Source organism: Raphanus sativus, chromosome 7 (genome assembly GCF_000801105.2).
Source record: "Raphanus sativus cultivar WK10039 chromosome 7, ASM80110v3, whole genome shotgun sequence".
Taxonomy (NCBI): Eukaryota; Viridiplantae; Streptophyta; class Magnoliopsida; order Brassicales; family Brassicaceae; genus Raphanus; species Raphanus sativus.
In genome coordinates this window covers 7,279,427-7,297,637 of record NC_079517.1, presented here as the reverse complement: position 1 = coordinate 7,297,637, position 18,211 = coordinate 7,279,427, and the positions used below count along the sequence as shown (strand labels likewise).

Genomic DNA, 18,211 nt, shown 5'->3' with positions numbered 1-18,211 from the left:
AGATTTTTAGTATTTCTATAACCTCGTCTAGTACACTCTACAGAAAATGAAAACCAAAGAGATAAAAGAACAAAAGAACAAAACGATGGTCTGGTAACGGTGTTTTAATGTTGAATGTTTCCAACTATGAATCGAACTCTTATCTTATCTATATGTTATGAGATCTTGATTTGAAGTTACAGAGAAAAACTAAAAAATTGCAGTTGGTTTAAATACCTGACGCGAGGCATTATAATTACATGCCTACTTAGTATCATTTTAATTAGTGCAAATGTATATAAGTCACTGTGTATTAACATGCTTTTTATTCAAATGATGACATAGTGTTAGTGAAGAATATTAACTAACACATAGTTTGAATTCAAAGATAAACGATTTGGTCAACAAGCAACCTAATATATATTTTGGATAACGAAACATGAAATCAACTGTTTAGCAAGAAAAACAATACTTTATTTTTAGAAATTTTATTATTAGCAAAACCTGGTCAATATCAACATTTAATTATAATTGTTTGAGCATGCCATGTGTCTTAATAATTTGTAAATACTCCTTCGGATCTATGAAAAAAAATATTTCTATATTTTACATTTTCAACATATGTAATAATGATAAATTATAAATTTTGAAGACATTAATTTTGTTTACTGAATTTTAATTGATTAAAAATTGTTGAAAATAGATAATCACGAAAATAATACATTTCTAGTTAAGAGTTTATATATTTTTCTTAAATGAAAATCTTAAAAGATTTATTATTTTGAAATGGAGGGTGTATTTTTTTTTTGTGTCAGCTTTTGAATTCAAACATGCATAATGTATACTCATTCAACAAAAAAGTAATTATCATTGTCAAAATTTACCAAAGTTTTCTACATATTGTTTAATAAAAAATGTGCGATACAAATTCAAGTTGGCAAACCATTTATATAAATAGTTCCTAAATCCTTTTTAGTTTGTTTTGTGACAACTTTTTAATTCACTTTTAGACAAATTATAAGAAAGAAAGTTGCAAGGGATCAGAATATCAGTTTTCATTTGTAACAATATTCGTTTTTAGTCCATATTTTTACCAAATATCAATCTTACTACTCAAGTCTCAAGATGATCATGATCAAACCATGAAAATCAATAATCAATAAAATCTAAAACATCATATTAATTCAAATCTCAAAACCATAAAAAATAACACACATAAACTATCAAATTTTCGAGCTACAATTGAGACTAAAGTTTATCCAAGCGTTTTTCCTCTTGTACTTCGTCTGAAAGGAAATGAAACCTATATGAGCAACAACAATCACCATGTCCTCAGGTTGGCCAGACGTTATGGGAATTAAAAGAACCAAAAAGAAGTTGAAGATTTCTATGCAGCACGATATGATATATGTCCTTTCAGGCTTTCAGCACTGTTTGGTGGTACGGTGTTTTCGTATATACCTTCCTGTTTGGAATGTTCCCGCAGCTTCACTTGGTCCCGATGGTGACTTTTTTTTTTTTTTGATAACCGTGGGGTCCCAGACTTCGCCCAGACTAATCTCACGAGGCCGACGGCAACCCACGTATTCTTGCGATTTAACGCTAGCCCCGATGGCCACCGCATGTCGAACCCAGGGCGCTTCCTCTTTGGCGCTTACCACTGGGCCACCATGAAGTGGTTTCCGGATGGTGACTTACTGTCATGCAATGTGCTATGTTATGGATGAGCCCGGCTCATATTGCTATCGTCCATAACATAAATAAATAGAACGTTGAAATGAAGGCGACAAGATGTATTGTATGTTTTCATAGTCCATAATGTTGAGAAAAGATGTAAAATGACCTTGATCAAGCATATACATGTCAGTGTAAATACTTCATAAAAATGTAATACAAACTTTGGTATTTTTATTTTTAAAACAAAAGATTTCCAAAATCTGCAGTATGTTTCACCAATAAATCCGGAAAACATTACTCGTTTAGCCTCCGTAACCACCACTGAGGCTTGCAGATACTCCATTTTAGATTTCTCTAGTTCTGTAGCCACTCCATCTCATCTCCGGTATATATCCTCACCTTCAATTTTATATGGGCTTAAATATGAGCCCATATAATAGAATGAAAATGGCCGGTAAAAGTCTTTGCCATTCACTTTTTTAAAAGATCACATACGAATGTAACGAATCTGTGAGCCATCCCCGAAGCTATCTCCGAAACCAATCTGTTTCCCGGTTCATTGCTTTTGGGTGGTTTTATATCCAATTTCATCGATTTAAGGTCGAATCTGGTCCGACCACCGGTTTGAAAAATTCAGCGGTCCAATTATCAGGTATGTGCGATTGTGCTCTGCTCACTAAGATTTGGTGTATTACCTTCTGGGAGGTAAAAAGGAGGTGTCGGGAAAACAAGCCGGTGCTGCTTCTCTAGCCATCGTGGACTTGAACCTTGAAGATATGCTCAATGCTGCATCACCTGGTATTGATGAAATAGCAGCTATATCCAAGGCACGTATCTTACCTTCTGAAATACGAACTTTTATTGATACAGAATGACATAGCCATTCGATATAACCTTCAGGTTGTTGATATTTCAGGAACAAACGCGTGTGCTTGGACTTATTCAGAAAGATACAGAACGAAGGATCAATTTTCGATTTTCGATTATAGCCAGTGCCTGAAAAGTGACAACGATAAGTTAAATGCTTCTTGTTAGCCAGTGCCTGAAAAGTGACAACGATAAGTTAAATGCTTCTTGCCGGTAAGGGTTCGTGCCGGTTTGAGAAGAGATAGTGTTCAAAGAATCAATTTTCGATTCTTGTTAGTTCAGTTGCGTTTGCTTTGGTGAATTTTAATGTGCAGAGGCTGTTGCCTTTTTGGTGTTGGTTTTGGGTTTGATATTCTCAAGGTCAAGGAACTTGTTACCTTCGATGGTGTTTGTGTTCATGGGAATTAATGCGATGATGAGATGAGTATATCTTATGTAGGGGTATGTTTATTTTTAACCTTATTTGATTTATGTTATGATTTGTAGTATTCTTTAAATAATTAAATGGACAATTCGGTTGTAATAACAAAAGAAAATTGTCAAAAGAAAAAAGAAGAGAAATTATCAAAAAAAGGATAGAAGTTTAGCACTTCTAAATCAAATAGAAAAAGAAAGACTGCTGAAATAGAGAAATTCTCTTAGATAATCAATTTTAATTTATTTTCACAAAATAGTATTTTAAAGAAGAAAATGACCAAAATAAGTTTTATTAAAGGTTAAATATGTATTTATATTTTTAGTGTTAACTAATCTAAGACTTAGAGATTATAGTTAAGAAGTGGGGTTTAAGAAATAAATTCAAATTTTTAAAAATAAAAAATAAATATTAAATTTTTCAAAATAAAAAAAAACTATTTTGATCATTTTATTTTTTTAGAGCTATTTTGTGATAAAATTTTTAAAAAACTATTTGACAGAATTGACCACTGAAATATTATTAATCTATAAACTTAAGAAAGTTAAATGATTGGTACAAAAAGAAAAAGATTAAACTGGTTATACTCTGATTTCGTCTTTTCAATCTTTGTAAACGATTAGATTAAGCTTCCATCTTGATGGATATGAAGAATATCATATGATTGATCAAAAAAAAAAGAATATCATATGAAAACGATATTCACATAACATATATCTAAACTATTAAAAGTGAAATACAAATAGGAAATGTCCCTTAGTTTTACACAATAATTACATACCTCTGCCATTAGATTAAAAACTGCCGTTTCATTTAATTCCTAAACGAGCGTAAGACATTGACATCACAATACCAGCCCAATACAAACTAAAAACCAAATATATAAATACCACCTAAATCCACTGAACCAAAATTAATTTAATTCTCTTCAACATGCGTCCTTCTACCTTGCTCTACAAACTAAAAACCAATATATAAATACCTAACCACATATTGTTTAAATACTTAACCAGGTAATCGATTCAAAATATACAATGCTTAAGAGGAATGGTGTAATAGACATTGTTGTGCTATCATCTAACTTATTCTCATCTAAACCATTAATTTTTGTATGTATTTTTATGTTTACTCTGATATTTTTATGATCAATTGTATGGATTCTAACATGGTGTACTTTAACAATTCTCTGATATGGATAAAATCTTATTATATTTTTTAAAAATGTATTTAGGTTAAAGAATAACAAAATATATTATAGTTTGAAGTCATTTGATTTTTTTTGACAAAAGGTTTAAATCATTTGATATTGTTCACGTAACCTATATTTCTAATTTATTAGTTTCCAAAATAAAATAATTCAAAAACGTTTCCTACATACACACAAGAATAGAAAAATAAACCATATAAAAATACAATTAATCCGTTCATACTAATAAATTCAATAATTTCTAAACTCAACCATATTCAGTTGTTTTTCCCAATTTCAACGCATCCACCATCACACAAAGGAAATCATTACCTAATCTGTATTAAAAAATATATTCTGGTGTTTATGATGACTAAAATAAAAAATGAATGTGTAGTTAATAATTTAAAAATGTATATGCCTATAACTATTATTTCGAATCACAACTAACAAAATATTTACTTAAATTCTACAATTTTGACCTAACCTTTCAAACATATATTTTTTGTATTATTCAAGATTTTGTTCACAGAATTTGGGCTCGGCCTTTATCACTGAATAAGGTCTCATATTTTTCACAATTTTTCTTATTTGGGCCAACTATTTAACAAAGTAATTCCTATTTTTAATGTATTACTATAGTATTAAATTCAAATTTATACAAACTACCTATTATTGTAACAAGCTAATACATATATCTAATATACAAACTAATAATATTGTTTTAAATCATATAAAAATTCATTTTAAATCATTTTATTTCAAATATAATAGTAAAAAATTTTTACTGAAAAATGAGCATACAAATTTATTTTTTAAAATTATAATTATAAAAAAAAACTTAGACATCATGTCTGTCAAAAAAATCATAATGAGCAAGAAACACACACATTTGAGTTGAAGAAAAAAAAACAATTTTATTTGAAAAAATAAGTAGCTAAACTGAACAAACAAATTGAATGCCTTAATAAATATTAAAAGAATAGAAATATAGACATTGTAAAATTTCTAAAAATTGAAGATATCATCCGCACGGGCGTGCGGGCCAACACTAGTTATATATAAGCAAGATGTTGAATCAAGTTTTTATTTTTATTTTTAAACAAGAAGTGCATGTCTTGTAGCTTCTAAGTCTTATCAGTATCTCAGTTTAAGTTGGTGATATGAATTATCCGTCCCTTGAGCTCAATTAAGGCCAACTAATCCTTCTTCAACCTATAAATCCATTACTAATACTGACAAACATTATCCATTAGTGATAACTCTTTTTACTTCTTTTTTTACTTCCACTATCGTGAAAGGTTGGGATATTTAAACAACTTTTTTTTTGTAAACTATATTTAAACAACTTTGCCAAATCTTTTCTTCCTCTTTTCTATATATAAAATCCAAGTATAGTATATATGCCATACTTTTTTTTTTTTGAACTTTTTCGTAAATATATGCCATACTTAGCAGAGACTTTATATCTATTAATATTAGTCTTACACATGTTCATGGAGCTTATATTATTCTTTATATAACACTTTGTTTAATCCCTAGTTATAACTTTTTGTTTGTAATAAAATATTTAAATAACTTGGTCTTACCTGCTGCCTTCGAGTCCAAACTTAGTTTTGATTAATATATATAACACACTACGGTACCAGTTTACTTTTGGCTGCTATCTTTTCGCTCATTTGCATATCTCCCAAAGTCTAATGCAAGAAGTGAGTTCAACGTAAGTCCACTTTAAAAAAATATAGCTTAGAGTCTTAGAGACACTCGGACCAAACATGGACCTCCTCGAGATCACCGGGAATGTCTAACTTTGTCAGCCGAAGCCATCGCCGTCAAATCAGACACATTAAATTTTGGTCAACAATCTTTCGGTCAAGCTTCTGATCCATGTGTAATATATATGTTTGGTTTTATATATATTTCTAAAGTCGTAAAGATGAGTATCAAGATTGTGATACTTTCTTTCTCTAATCTCATTAAGTTGGCTAGAGCGATATTTATAGATAGCGATCGAAGATATAAAATAAGCTAGACTGATTGTATTCTCACTTGGCTGCTTATCAATTGAGTGTATATCACACTTTTTTCTCTTTTTTTGTCAGCTTGAGTGTATATCACACAAACATATCGAATCAGTTATTTTTACTATTTTATAGACAAAGTTAGGATTTTTTTTAAAGGACAAAGTTAGGATATAGATCTCATAATGTACTTGAGAATCTAAATAATTTATTAATTTATAACAAAAGGTTTAATTGATTTTGTAAGGTTTTCAATATTTCTAAATACGGGTAGACTTACTAGTCCTGTGTTAAACATTTTCAAACACAAAACAATAAATTGAACTAGAATGTGTTATTTCTTAATTAAACTGAAAATAATATTATGGTTTAGGGAATTATGTAACTGAGTGCTTGTGTAATTGGCTGCTTATGAGTCGGCACCATTCTTAATACATCGTTTGGTTATTTAAATATGATCACATGTAACGAAATTGGATGATTTGGTTTTCAACAAGATGTGGTAGCCTCTTTGGCACTAGGCTTCTGAATTGCAATGTTGTGAACAGTCACCGTTAGGGTAAAAGAAGAATAGAGAACAAAACGTATTGAGGTAAATACCCGTTTACGGTTTTTATTAATGATGTGATAATAATTTAGAAACCCTTAGATCCTTATTTATACAGCCTCAAAAAACCCGATTTCATTTTCCCAATAGAAATAGTAATTTTCCTAAACCGAAAAGGCATACCGTACCACAGATATATTTTACTGGTACATTAGAGATTTAAGACACAGAGATGCAATATACAACATACAACTTTGTATAAATATATAGCAGGAAGAGTACAATTTTGAAGGAAGAAAAGTTCAGGGAGATTTCTAATTCGTAAAATGATTAGAAGATCGGTCCAACATTTGATATTAACTGGAAGGTGTTGCAAACTCGGATAAGACATATTACGTGTGTTTTCTTCCGAAACCGATCAGATCAGTGGATAGGGCAAAAAATCATAATGGAAAAGATAAAGATAAAGTCCGTGAAGCAGCTAGTGTTTGTGTAATTAATATCTGGTAACTCTTATATGTATCCTTGTATATTCATCGGCGAGCTTTATTACCTTTGAACATTGAATTTCAAGATAGGCGTAACAGTCAAGAAGAATATTAGTTGGCAATTTGTAAACAACTAAGAAAATATAAAAGATTTTCATTTGTGTTTAGCTTTATGTGCATGCTAACAAATAAAATAAACTGACATGTTGTATTCGCATATATAATCAATGTAATGGAACTCAACTACCTAAAGCTTTTTAAAGTTGTTTGCTAGAGATTGACAAAGAAGGAAATCATTTTTTATGTTCCAACATGCAAAAGATACAGACTTTCTCCGGTTGTGCGTGCTAGTGAACTTGTATTGTAACTTAGTGGTGGGTCTCCACAAAGATCAGTTATGTACGCCAATGACCATGACCCTAAACCAATGGCTATTAGTTGAATCCCATTGGTTTTAATTTTTAATCAGGAGAACAAATAAAGATTGTCAAGCAAAAGTTATAATTATTTTCCTATACGAACTCGATTATATAAATTCGCAATAATATAACTGCATAGACGTGTTCGTAGAAAAAAATGTGTTCCCCTTTCCGCCAAAAAAAATTCAATTTGTAGTTTGTTATTTAGAAAAAAACTCAATTTGTAGTATTTTATACATATATTGGAGATAAGCTCCAACTATGTATTTCAGAAGATTAGAGGATCAATACGCCTGAAATTTGAAATATATAATAAGCACGACAGTTTAACCTAATTTAAAATATATATACAGGAAATTCACTACCATATATTTTCAATATGTTTTATCAAAACCGTTGCATGATATCTATGTTATTAAAGTATAATATATGTTAGTATTATGCTTTTAGTTTTTTTAGATATTTACAGTGCTATGCCATTTTCATACTTAACTTTTTTATTTATTAAGTTTTATTACCTATTAATTAACCAATCAACTACTCATGTTTTAGATTATTGAAAAATCTCAACGAAACTAAAGGCACCATCAAAACCACTTGATTTTCTTGCTCAATTAACTCATTTCCAATTGGTTTTGTTAATTCTTTATTGTACCAATAATATGTAATCTATCGTAAATTATGTCCATATATAAAATTCAAAACAGCCAATTCTGAACTCACAAAACAGATATGTATTTTAATACCTGAAACACAATATACATACCCTAATCCATGTTTTCAGTATTTTACATTTATGCTATTTTTTATGCACATCATTACAACTCTGTTTCTAGCAAATAAGCCTACAAGCTTTTACAAAAAAAATCGTGTATATAATATGTTTGGTAAATAACTCACAAATTTGATAATATTCGGATTTTGTAAAATTACACAAAACACTAAACTATACGCTGTTTTTTTACAAGTAATCTATATTACTAAAAACATAATTCCTATTGGTATTATGCCCTTAATTTTCTTAGATATTTACAGTGCTATGCCTTTTTATAACTTTTTTATTTATTAATTTTTATTACTTATTACTTAACCAATCAACTGCTCTTATTTTAAATTATTGAAAAATCTTGAGGAAACTAAAGGCCCATCAAAACCACTCGAAATTGACTCATTTTAATTGGTTCTGTTAATTCTCTATTGTACCAATAATATGTAATCTATTGTGAGTTATGTCCATATATAAATTTCAAAAACAGTTAATTCTGAGCTGAAAAAAAAAATATCTATCTTATTAAAACAGAAACATTATAACTTCTTCTAGGTGGATTTTTAAGTTGGACATCACATTATTATTTTTAGTCTAACCTTTCATTAAAATATTTCCTTAAATAGTTAAATATCAACCATCTATCATTTAACTCCACTATAAGATATATTTTTTATATTATATATATCTATTAAACAAAATATCTATTCTTTTCGTTAAAGTATGTTTACATTATCATATTTATATTATATCATAGTACAAATATAACTATCCTTCTCTTTTATTATAGTCAAATGAATACAATAAATGTCTCCAATATAAATATTACACGAGTCTGAGTTCTTAAAAATAAAAATATAAATAGATAGAAATAAAAATAAATATTACACATGTTATTAAAAATATAAATATTATTACACGAGTAAGTTGACAAAAAATTACAAATATTACACGAATCTTTAGCCAGTCATTATACAACTAAACCAGTTGATTCAATTAACCAAATAACTATCAACCTACAATATCGGATTTAAAAAACAATTATTTGGCATCAAATACTAATGAATCTTTAAATTTTAAGTAGCTTGATACAGAACTTTTGAAACTCAATACTAAAGATATCAGAATTTATGCTCAAATAATCGAGGTTTGCTTTGAATATACACTAAATAGAATATACATAATAATTGATGTTCTTATTTCAAAAACATCAATATATATTTTTTTTAAAAAATCGATTATTGGAAAACCTCTTCACCAAGTTGAGTCTACTATACTTAAAATCTCGGTTACAATCAAATATTGACAATCATATTGCCAGATTTCAAAAATCATGAATATGAAAAACCCTCTTCTCCAAGTTTATTCTACTATACCTAAAATCTCGGTGTCAATATAGATTTTGTATTTATTATATCTAATTTAATAGGTTAGAAAATATTCATTTCCTCACACTAAAATGTGTGTACAAGTACTTGCCTTCCTATTCATCATTGGACATTCACAAAACATTCAGAAAAACTCCCAAAAAGCACAATGTCAAAACCAAATCGTATTGTTTGATATTATGTTAGTATTTTCACCATAAAGTTATATCTCTAATACACCAATGAAAAACTATTAATAGAAAAAACAGTTTTAACATTTTTCTTAAACAATGAGAAAACTCGAAATTATATAAAACCACATTATGTGAAAAGGACAAACTCCAAATTGTATTAACTATTATAGATTATATGTTATGTGTTAAAAAATAAAAAATAAAATCCGCGCGGTCGCGCGGGTCATGATCTAGTGTATTTTAATACCTAAAGCACAATATACATACCCTAATCCATGTTTTCGGTACTTACCATTTATGCTACTTTTTTATGTACATCATTACAACTCTGTTTCTAACAAATAAGCCTACAAGCTTTTACAAAAAAGTCGTGTATAATATATGTTTGTATAATATATGTTTGGTACATAATTCAAAAATTTGATAATATCCAGATTTTGTAAAACTACAAAAAACTCAAAACTATACACTGTTTTTTTTTCAAGTAATTTCATTATATTATAAGAAGATAACAAAGTAATGACATTTAAATTTAAAATTTTGAGTTACGGATTATATTTACAAAATAATGACATATGAATTTAGTAGTTTAGACAATATTAAAATATTTAATACAAGACGACTTAGAAATTGAACTGTTCATAATTAATTTATTTTAGTATAAATTTGAAACTTTTAAATCACTTTTTACAATTTATAAATATTTCTTAAACATAAAAAACAATAAAAGTGTAATTTTATTAGAAATCAAAACTAAAACACATAATCTTATAATTAATAATATTTTTCTCTTAAAATAATATTTTGAAAAGAAAAAATTTATGTGCTTTAAAAATCGCGGATCAAAATCTAGTTAAGTAAAACACATAATAAATTCAGATTTATATTTTGAAAAGAAAAAATTTATGTGCTTTAAAAAATCGCGGATCAAAATCTAGTTAGGTAAAACACATAATAAATTCAGATTTCAAACCAGCTAGTGGAGACCATACAATTTCCACCTAGAACATAATGCTGGATTGACTAGTACTGGAGCGTTTTAGGAAGCTTGAGTGGAGAAGGATAGGCATGTAAGATGAGGACGACAACTATATACAGTACTATTGAGACTCTGAAACATACGATAACTGACTTAAATTTGATATAATCTCTTTGAATTTGATTCCTAGGTTGTGTAATTCTCAAAGTGATGTGTTGCTCCTCAAGTACGCAATTTCTTAACTGAATTTATTAATTGAAAATAGAGGTTCATACCCAAAAAATTACAATACAGAGTTTCTTAAATCTATAAACCCGTAACAGAGCCACACCGAGTGTACTCAAGAACAAGAAAAAGCTCTAACACGTACAACTCAGACACATCTTACCAATGATATCCCAATTTATAAGTAGATAATTTATCAGGAAACCGGAACACCTGAATAGAACCGGCCGGGCCAGTTTAGAACCAACACAGTCCGCTGTGAATTGATTTACCAATACATTTGATCATTTTATAACTTTCTCAAGTAAAACAAGTTAATATAACCCCACCGGCCACACGGATATGAGCTATTGCTTTCGGTCATTTGAATGTCCAGGAAAGGGTCTATCCGTGGGCTGTATCTCCACCCGGGGGTTAGACTTGTGTCATCATTGACCCGGGTTTAACCCTTTTTTGTCAAAAAAAAAAAACAAGTTAATATAAAAAAAAATTATGGGGCTCCGTTACAAACAACAGACAAATATGAAAATAATTGACGGGGTCCAGCCGCTTAGTCACCTTCGTGGATGCGACGTTTGTCCTCTGACCCGATATTGGGCCACTATTCTTGTCTTTTTCGGTCCTTTTCTTTCCTTTTCTCATCACAGTCAGCTACTTTGCCCTTGTTATTATCACATGATTACTACATTTTTTACCACTGCTTGATTCTTTCTTTCTGGCCCCACAGGTTGGGTTTTAAATGCAATCAGGAAGGCCCATCAAAAAATTTTGGGTGGTCTCCCTAGAACACCCTTTGATCTAGGAGCTGATATAGTGATATGATGCGTTGGTTGAACACGTAATTTATGGCGGAAATTAGGGCGACTTTCGTCATTCAAGGAAGGAATTCTTGTCCCAGGAAGACTTTAAAAGTCAAGATAGTTAAGTTTTTGATTAGATGAATCATGGGACAATGAATATTCAGTTAAGTTCGTTTTTGGTTTTGGAAATATCATAATGTTTTGGACAAGGAGAGCAAGTATAGGTGAAAAATATATTTAATATTATAGGATGAGTTATTTATGTAATTTTAATTCGCTTCTGTTGTTCGTGTTAATGAGATCAAACAGAAAAATATATGTGGTTACGATATCCCCTAGACTATATTTGAGAAGTGATTTTGCCACATGTCTTCTCTACAATCATTCTCACAAAAATAATATGACATGGCTACTAAAATTGATGACATGTCTTATAGATTAATATGACATGGACAATTTTTGCCACATGTCTTCTTTACAATCATTCTCACAAAAATAATATGACATGATTAATAAAATTGATGACATATCTTATAGATTAATATGACATGGATAATTATACTTAATGTTAATTTATATTTTTGGTAAACTTTTTAAAATATGGTAATAACTCATATATTACATTTATTTTTGATTTATATTTTTGGACTTTTTAAAATATGGTAATAACTCATAAATCATCATTAAAATAAATATATTCAATTATGACATTTCAAATTTCGAAATATAATTTAAATTAAAAATATTTCAAAAATATATACATATTTTTAGAAAATTACAAAAATTAAATCATAAAATCAAATTAAATCGTAAAATCATTAGTTTCTTATATATATCTACATGTTTTATAAATATTTTTAAATTTTAATTTTTGACAATTATGAAATTTTCATCCCCTAGATTATATTTGAGAAATGATTTTACCACATGTCTTCTACAATCATTTTCACAAAAGTAATATGGCATGGCTACTAAAATTGATGACATGTCTAATAAATTAATATGACATGGAAAATTATATTTAATGTTAATTTATATTTTTGGTAAACTTTTTAAATATGGTAATAACTCATGTATTACATTTATTGTCGATTTATATTTTTGGACTTTTTAAAAATATGGTAATAACTCATAAATCATCATTAAAATAAATATATTCAATTATGGCATTTCAAATTTTGAAATATCATTTAAATTAAAAATATTTCAAAATATATACATATTTTTAGAAAATTATAAAAATTAAATCATAAAATCAAATTAAATCGTAAAATCAGTAGTTTCTATATATATATCTACAGATTTTATAAATATTGTTTAATTTTAATTTTTGAAAATTATGCAATTTTACATATTTATTTAATATATTTAATTAAAATAAATAGATAGAAAATCTACCTAAGATTATAGTTTTAAATATATACATGCACATTCTTAAATATATTTCAAAATAAAAAAATTGTTTTTATCTTAATTTTAATGTTCAGTTAAATCAAATTTATATTAAAATATTAATAAGAAAAAGAAAATTTATAATATTAATAAAAAATAAATATAATTTATGTTTATCTGTTAGAAAATATTTTAAAAAATTACCAATTAACGATTGATTAAATTGAAAAGTTATCAATTTTGCATTTAGTTAAATATCTGCGGGTTATCTAATTATGGTTAAGGCAGTGTGTATTTCATCTTTTTATGGATTTTATGAAGAGGAAAAATATCTTTTGAAACCTGCCATTTTGATCATGCTTTTGATATTTAGCCAAAAAATAAAAATTTCCAGAAATTGGGTAATACAAACTCGTCAAATAAATTATTTACTTTTTTGTCAACCATTGATTTGTTTTTTTGAAACACTTTTTTTTTAAACACCAACTATAGATTTGTTTACTTTTGTGAGTTGGAACACATGAAGTTTTGGATTGAGTTTTTCTTTTACAGGAACTGAGATCAAGTATTTTAAAAATATATAGTATAATAACTATAGTGTATGTAATTTTTTTATTTTAAAACATATTACTACTTTTCCTCTTAAAAGTTGGATCCTAATTAATTGTTGACGAAGACCGGAAGAACTGGGGTCGGCGAAAAACTTGGTTATAGTTAAAAAAAAAACACTTGGTTATAGAAAATTTAAAATAAAAAGGGTCAATTAAAAACCCCTACACATGTTGATTCGGTATGTAACTTAAGCTGGTTCTAACTAAAAGTTTGACTTTAAACCAGAATTAACCGACTGTAATAAATCTAACCGGATGTGTGAATATGATGAATTGATTCGGATTGGTTCCGGTAGGGAGCAATTTGATTGAAAACAAAGCTCATCTATAACATTTAAAAGGAAAAGATAGATACTGTCTGAACTTGAAAAAAATCCAATTAAGCCCCAAGACCAAAACAAAAAAAATTTTCATCTGTAAAGGAAACGCGACAAAAGAGAGAGAGAGAGAGAGAGAGAGAGAGAGAGAGAGGAAGGTGGGCTTTAAAAGAGAGAGACTCGTGGAGGCTTTACTGAAGCGATGCGTGGAACAAAGCTGACACAAAGTGGCCACACCATCTTCTTCTTCTCCGCCTTATAACGACGATAGATTCACAATCTGCGATTCTTAATAACCCTAATCTCTACGCTTATTTCCTTCCTAAACAAGGTACACATTCCCTAATAATGAATTCATTTTTCATTCCTGCATGTTATCGGTTTATATCATGTATCTAAAAAATATATTGTTCTTTTGAACAGACATGACGGAGACGACAAAGGTGATGTACATAGTGGTGGTCGACGGCGATGTTGATATAACGACGGCCATTGTGGAAGAAGACGGTACCGGGAATTGGAAAGATTCGTTTAGGTATACGCGTCCGGTTTTGCAGAGTACTCTCCAGCTCATGGGATGCAAAGCGCGTCACGCCTTCAAGGTCATCTCAGATTCTTCTTTTTTTTCTTCGGATTTTTTTTTTTTTTGATTTATTTTCCGATAACATCGCTTTCATCGAGTTCTGATTCTTTATTCTTGTCGTTTAATTGTATGAGATTATTTCCATTTAATTTTAGTTTTTTGGTTATAAAGTTATATGGATGGAACAATATCATAACGAATACGCATTTCTTGTCAAAGACTTGAAATGGATTCTCTAACAGAGTTGTGTCTGGATTTTAGACAAGTTTTAAGCACGTTGTTTTGTCGTCTCGGTTTCGTACTTTGGCTTTACTGACCGACATGTCTTTTCTTTCAGAATTAATTATTATTTTTGGGTGAATGAGATGATTAATTATTTTACTAATATTTGAGGTTAATGTAAACATGACTTTTGATTTTATCAATGTTTTTTATTAATTTGATTTTTTTACTGTTTTTACAGAGTAGTATTTTTAGTTTTGATTGGAGATTAGATCATTTGATCCTTAGCTAAAGTTGTGGTGTGATTCTGTCTAATTGTATTATGTTCCTCATGTCTTTGGATTCTGTGTTCAGTCTTTTCATGAGCGTCTTTAGTTTCTTGTAAAGGTACAATGTTTCAAGATAGATCCTGAAGTTCTGTTTTTTTTTCTTTCTTTCGTTGTGAGCAGATTAGCCGCAGGGTTTTCGAGTTAATAAGAAGTGAGGGATCATTAATACTTTCACCCTCTCATGGGAAAGAATCTGTATTTGGGAAGACATGTGATACTCCTTCAGCTTGTGATGTTGTAGAAAAGGTTAACAAAGTTAATTTCTCAGCTACCAATGATATTGCTGATGATAAGAGCAAAAGCAAGCCGTTTGAGATGTATAAAAAGCGAACGACCGCCGTTGTTACAAGAGAGGTGTTCTTAAACGTTGTATGTGACGCTCTTGCTGAGTACAAGTATGTGGGTCATGACCAAAGAGCAGACTTGATTCTGGCTTGCAAGTAATTTTTCTTTACCATTAATCAGAAACATATATGTGGTGAATATAATATGCTCTTTTACTTCTCATTATCATATCTTTAAAAAGTTGTAATTATTTGCTGCAGGATTAGAGAAAGGAAAGAATCTGTGACGGTTCTGTTATGTGGCACTAGTGGCTGTGGCAAATCTACACTCTCTGCACTTTTGGTATTATTCATCATAACTATTTATAACCTTTAGATAGATTAGCCATATTAAGTCCTTTTTCTTGGCTATTTGATTTTAGGTTAACATTTTGAGAAGCTTACATTAATGCTGCATCTTGTTGTTAACAGGGAAGCAGGTTGGGGATTACGACGGTTGTCTCAACCGACTCAATCCGTCATATGATGAGAAGTTTCGTTGATGAGAAGCAGGATCCTCTGCTTTGGGCATCAACCTACCACGCTGGAGAGTACCTCGACCCTGTGGCAGTTGCCGAGTCAAAAGCCAAAAGAAGAAGAGCCAAGAAGTTGGATAGTTATGGAAAATCAATACTTGATGAAGAGAAACCAAATGCCTCTGAAGGTGTTAAGTCCAGTAATACTTTGTTAAGTCGCAAGCAAATGGCTGTAGAAGGGTTTAAGGCACAGAGTGAAATGGTGATTGAGAATCTCGATAGACTCATTACCTCATGGGAAGAAAGGAAAGAGTCTGTGGTTGTTGAAGGTGTCCATCTAAGCCTTAACTTTGTGGTAAGCCTCTCTGACTCTCCTTGTAACCAACCACACATCTCGTTTTGTATAACTTCTTACTTGCTCTTGTAGATGGGACTAATGAAAAAGCATCCTTCCATCGTTCCATTCATGGTTTACATCTCAAACGAGGAGAAACATTTGGAACGGTTCGCAGTGAGAGCCAAGTACATGACCCTGGACCCAGAGAAAAACAAGTATGTGAAGTATATACGTAACATAAGAACCATACAGGACTACTTGTGTAAACGAGCAGACAAGCATTTAGTTCCCAAGATAAACAACACCAACGTGGACAAGAGCGTGGCAGCGATCCACGCTACGGTCTTCAGCTGCATGCGTAGGCGAGAAGCAGGAGAGCAGCTCTATGACGCTACCACCAACACCGTCTCCGTGATAGACGACGAGTATAGGAACCAGTGCACGGCTAACACGCTGAGTTCCAAAGGAATGTTTCAGCTGATCCAGAGGAAAGGCTCCTCTAGGAACCTGATGGCTCTTCTGAATACTGATGGAACTTTCGCGAGAACTTGGCCGCTTGCTGGTGGTAAGGTTGATCATGAGACCGGGAAGCCTGTTGTCTTTTGTAATGAGACGAATGGAATGGAGCATCCTGTTTATGGATACTTACAGAAAGCCGAACCGGTGAATCTTCAGTTTGGTCTGTTTGGGATCAGTGCTTGGCCTAGTGATGGAGCTACGAGCCGAGCTGGGAGTGTAGACTTGGGTGAAAACGCTAGTAGGCATTATTCTTCTTGCTGCAGCTCGCCTAGGATGTCTGAAGGAAACTCCAAAGAGGTATACTTTCTAAATGTGGAAAGTTTTTTTTTATGATTATGTGGCTTATATGGTATTGTTATTTTCAGCTTAAGGAGGAGCAGTCCGTGCATGGTAGCGATGAAGAAGTTGAAGATGATCCTCCTGAGCAAGAAGATACAGATTTTAGCGATGATGATGATGATAACAAGCGAGACCATGACGAGGTTTAAAAATAAAATAAAAAAGTATATTCAAATGTTTTTTTTTGTGTTTTGAGTATCTAAAGAAAGTGTTGTGGGTGATTGTTTACAGGTGGGATCGGTTGATGAGCAGTCTACAAAGTCAGATGAGGAGTACGATGATCTTGCTATGGAAGACAAAAGTTACTGGACGGATGACGAGGAAGAGTCACGAGATACGGTCGCGGTAATGTCTGAGAAGAACCACAAGCCGGCAACAAAAGATGACAAGTACATACAGAACTTGGACCTTTTTCTTCGGACCGCCGCGAACCAGCAGCTGGTCGAGCCGCTCGAGCTATGCGCATCGCTGCTCACGTGCGAGTATGGAGATGGGAGACTTTGGTCGGGTAAAGAAAAGATGAGGAAGCGTTCTCTAAGCATCTCGGCTCTTGGAAAACGTGGGTCGGGTTTGGGTGATCCGATTCTTTTGGGTGCCCCATGATAAAACTCCTTTAGTTAGTTAATTATGGTTTAGTGTTTAGTTTAACTTTTGTGGGTTCGTGTGTGTGTGTGTATAGTCGTTAATTACTTGTTTAAAACTTTGGGATTGTTCAACACTTTTTTTCTTATGACTTGAGACCTTAGATTATGAACTTTGATCTCAGATTTTAAGACTTAAGTCTATACTTACGTTTTATTGGGGAGCTGTAAAAGCAAGTAGAATCTTGGATT

At 30.7% G+C, this 18,211-nt stretch overlaps 1 protein-coding gene across 1 annotated transcript; it reads left to right on the top strand.

Moving 5' to 3' along the window:
* The first annotated feature begins 14,315 nt into the window (after positions 1-14,315).
* LOC108815014 (P-loop NTPase domain-containing protein LPA1 homolog 1) lies at positions 14,316-18,211 on the top strand. The gene is made up of 8 exons (XM_018587673.2): positions 14,316-14,581; positions 14,674-14,852; positions 15,505-15,824; positions 15,930-16,011; positions 16,140-16,538; positions 16,611-17,336; positions 17,405-17,521; positions 17,610-18,211. The coding sequence occupies exons 2-8, from the start codon at positions 14,676-14,678 to the stop codon at positions 17,979-17,981; spliced, it is 2,193 nt and encodes a 730-aa protein (XP_018443175.1). The 5' UTR covers positions 14,316-14,581; positions 14,674-14,675; the 3' UTR covers positions 17,982-18,211.

Bases quoted from the DNA above. Each gene is read 5' to 3' on its own strand.
- LOC108815014 (XM_018587673.2), top strand. From the start codon at position 14,676: ATGACGGAGACGACAAAGGTGATGTACATAGTGGTGGTCGACGGCGAT. The intron at 15,825-15,929 runs GTAATTTTTCTT...TATTTGCTGCAG, and splicing joins GACTTGATTCTGGCTTGCAA to GATTAGAGAAAGGAAAGAAT. The intron at 17,522-17,609 runs GTTTAAAAATAA...GATTGTTTACAG, and splicing joins ACAAGCGAGACCATGACGAG to GTGGGATCGGTTGATGAGCA.